Below are 3,848 nucleotides of genomic sequence, written 5' to 3' on the forward strand. Positions count from 1 at the left end.
CATCAGTGGCACTGATCTGCAGCTGCAGCATGGCTCTGCGGCTTATCACAGCCTCCGCCAGGTTCTCTCTCTTTGTCTCATATTGCTTTCTTTCAGCTGCCTCCTTCTTTCTTTCCTCAGCATGTTTTGGCCTCAGCTGCTCCATCTCTTTGGCTCTTCTCTCCTCCTGTTGTTGAACCAGCTGCTTGAACGCCTGCTCCTTCTCCTTGACCTCTTGCACCTTCAGTTTCAGCATCTTCACGGCTGAGTCTTCTGTGCTCATTTTTGTAGCTTCACGCAGCATGGTTTCCATGTAGCCAGTCTCACCGTTTTCAGCCAGCATTTAGGCCACCATCTCGAGCAAGAGCAAGCAGCTTGTCTCTCGCTGCAGATGATGAGATAGGGCAGTATCTTCCATCCCACATTTTTTATCAACTCCAGGAGGGCATCATCCAGTGTGTCAGCAACCTTTCCACCAGGTATTTTAAAGCCTCAGCTCCAAAGTGTGCCCGCAGTATATCTACCTTCCTTCTTTCCCTCTGTGTGAAATGTCCATCTTGGATCAGCAACAGAAATGTACTGATTCCATCTGTGCAAGACTGACCAAGCGACCATCCACTGTCAAGTCGCACACTTGATTTGATCCCAGATAACTAAAGGTTAACTTGAGAGGTTTATCCCCTAAGCTATATCCTGTTGCAGAGCCTTCAAATATAGGACCATTCCTCCACTGTGGATATGACCACATGATGCTTCCCCACAATGTGAGTACATTTTTAATATGCGAGTGTTTCAAAAGTCATATTTGAGGTGAACATTTTTAAACTGAACCAATATGGGAATTTGCAAACTCCTAATCAGTCAGCCTGATTCAGTTTCCCTTTCCTACCTGACTCTATTAAGTTGCTGCCCTCTGCATAATAAAGCCTGTCTGAGAGGCATCCTGTGATTGTTCCTTGTCTGCATTATTGCTGAATCAGCCTCACTGCAGACATCCATCACATCTTAGTGATATGAGTGACATCCAAGATTAAATGTGAGCCAACGTCCAGTAAAACTGTACATTTCTCACAAAAAAATAATCTTTCTGATGAATTATCTCCTCGATTGCTTTCTTTATCTTCTTATTAAGAAACGAAAAAGAAAACAACAAAACAAGTACAGCATGAAATTAATAATACATTTATTGCAATTTTGGTATAAACATAGCTACAGTAGCCTATATGAAGGAGTTCCCCTACATACACAATAGCTGAGATTACTGAGCGATTGCACCATCTTCCTGTGATGCTAAGCGCGGCTGCCTGCCGCTATCAAAACGGCCGAAAACAAGGCAGTACGACAGCTTAAAATGGGGGAAACCGTCTGGTAAATTTTGATAGATTTGTTGTTGTTGTTAAACGCTTAATTTAACAAATACAAAATATTGTGCTACATAAAGCACCTTTTTAGGAAATTATAATAATTACTGCTAATATTTTTACTATTTTCCCCAAGTATTATATTGATACTAGGGACGCCCCTAAATATCAAATGGTTTGCTCCGTTGCTATGCTATCTTCTTGTATAGACATTCTCCAGGATGACGATGAAGATGTAGCTAGTTATTCAGCCTGAAAATACATAACATTAACGTTGTTCGGTTTGAAACGTAAATTGTGTATAACGTAACCACAATTACAATGGCCGGTATAAGGAGAGTTAACGGGAAATTATCGGGAATCAACCCAGCTGTCAGGTAATCTTAATATCGAATCGTGTATACAGAAAACGCCTCAGTGAAGCTGTCAAGCTAACGTTAACCTAGCAAACGTTAGCGCAAGCCGTTATTCGTCGACGTTTTAATGTCAGTTATAGTTAGTTAACCGGCACTAGTATCAGTAATTCTAACGTTAGCAATGATTCTAGCCAGCTATAGGTTACATTGTCAGTATTAATCAGCTGGTTAAGCTATGCTACACATTAATTTAGCTAACGTTAACTGTGCACTTTCTAGCTAGATATTCCATGCACATCACTCAGTCAAGTAGCTAGCTACGTTAGTAGTGCCGTAAGCTAACGTTAAACCGTTTGGCTCAACTTTCACCTAAGGTTAATGTTAGTAACTATGAAGCCATGACTATATACTGTGTATATATACATATATTCTTTTTATTGTGACATTTTTCAGTTGCTGTCGCCTGTGTCAGGTTCAGTCTCTGCTTTGTGAAGGTGGCACTGCCACTCCTGATGGCATCCTGTGCTCTCTTGGTATGTTGAGTTGCAAGCTATTTATTTTTTTTATTTTTATTTTTTTAAATCTGTAACCTTTTATATCTTTATCTGGCCTGGTTAACCGCACTGCCAACTGCTAAGACTGGAGGAAATACTTTTTCAGAACAGATGGTGAATCATTGTTTTTGTGTATTTTAGGAATTGACAGCAGATATAATGAGGGGTGCACTGAACTGGCGAAGTATCTGTTCTATGGACTATATGGAAGAAATCAGCTGAATCTGGAACATGTCCTTGAGGAATTTCCTGATGAAATGCTGGATGGTGAGTTTTGTTGTTCACAGTGTTGCAATCATATTTTGTGCCTGCATTAGTTTTTGATATATTCTTTCTGACACAATGCTTGTCTTCTTTCCAGATGTAATCCTGTTGATCAAGGCAGAGTGTGTTCATCTGTACTGCAACCCAATGAACTACAGTTACCTGTTGCCCTACGTGTCCCACTGGAGGAACTTGCATCTTTACTGCATGACAAAGGCAGAGGTATAAAAGCCCTCTCACTCCCTTAACAGGCTTATCATTTCTTTTAATTATAGTTCCTGTATTGTATTGTATATGTAGGAGTAGGAACTTTATCAAGAGTATGTAGGCATGTTGATGTATCCACCTGGCTGTGATTTTAACCCTTGGTTTGGCATGGTTCAAAATAAGCAGCATCTTTGAGCCAAATGCTGGTGAAATTATCGATTGAGTGGCTGGTAAAATTTGATCATTCACTAGCCATTTGGCAGGTGGACGAAAAACAGTACATTTTGAACCCCGCTTGCAGGTTACTATACATTTTTTTCAGACACCTGCCTATTAGACCTCTGTGCTTATATGTTACACCTTGTCTACACAGGCTGCACATTGAAAGCAGCACATTCACTTTCACCAATGATATAGTGTTTTCTAGTTTTTACCACTGTACCTGCAATGTGTGCACAGGTGTATAGGCCTTTTAAGGTAATGATTGCCATTGCTGAAAATTGTAAATATGGCCATTTGTAGCAGTGTTTGTAATTGTTATTCCATCCTGAGATTGAGTCCTTTTCTAAGTTGTCTGCCCATGTACTTTTCTTACCTCCACACACAGTATGAAGATGAGGAAGCAGCAGAGGAATTCAAAATCTCCAGTTTCGTCACAATGGTGCAGGACTGCTATCGTATTGGAGTACCTTACAGCTCCCAGGGTACATTTCATCACATTTTAATCTCCACATTCATTCACTACGCATATGTAGTTAACAGCGTATACTTTTAAAATTGTTGTAATTACAACAACAACACAAGTAATTGTATATGTACTTGCTTTACTGTTACTTTTAGGACACATCCAGAGGTTTGATATGTTTATGATGGAAAAGTGGCCCCTGATTCAAGCTTTTGCCCTGGAAGGCATCGGTGGAGGAAGCTTTTTTACCATGAAATACAAGGTACCTTCAAGCAAAAACAAACAAAATCTAAAATGTTTCTTAAGCTCTGAAGTGTTACGAAATTGAAAGACATTTCATATAAGAGGTATTTGTAGCACTACGTTGTACTTGTTGTACCTACACGTCTTGTTTCAGCTTGTTTTCTATATTCCTGTTTTCCCAGCTAATGGACGTGAGTGA

The 3,848-nt window shown here is 39.9% G+C and overlaps 1 protein-coding gene across 1 annotated transcript in view; it reads left to right on the plus strand.

The window, feature by feature from the left end:
• The first annotated feature begins 1,531 nt into the window (after positions 1 to 1,531).
• Positions 1,532 to 3,848, plus strand: part of dnaaf9 (dynein axonemal assembly factor 9) — a 28,259-nt gene continuing 25,942 nt past the window's right edge. Inside the window, exons 1-7 of the mRNA XM_078276783.1 lie at positions 1,532 to 1,717; positions 2,150 to 2,229; positions 2,392 to 2,517; positions 2,612 to 2,736; positions 3,329 to 3,425; positions 3,562 to 3,668; positions 3,832 to 3,848. The exon at positions 3,832 to 3,848 is cut by the window's right edge and continues 61 nt beyond it. Of these exons, the coding sequence (XP_078132909.1) occupies positions 1,662 to 1,717; positions 2,150 to 2,229; positions 2,392 to 2,517; positions 2,612 to 2,736; positions 3,329 to 3,425; positions 3,562 to 3,668; positions 3,832 to 3,848 (608 nt within the window). The 5' untranslated portion in view covers positions 1,532 to 1,661. The remainder of the gene's footprint in view (positions 1,718 to 2,149; positions 2,230 to 2,391; positions 2,518 to 2,611; positions 2,737 to 3,328; positions 3,426 to 3,561; positions 3,669 to 3,831) is intronic.

The sequence above is a fragment of the Sander vitreus genome, chromosome 20 (assembly GCF_031162955.1).
Source record: "Sander vitreus isolate 19-12246 chromosome 20, sanVit1, whole genome shotgun sequence".
Classification (NCBI taxonomy): domain Eukaryota; kingdom Metazoa; phylum Chordata; class Actinopteri; order Perciformes; family Percidae; genus Sander; species Sander vitreus.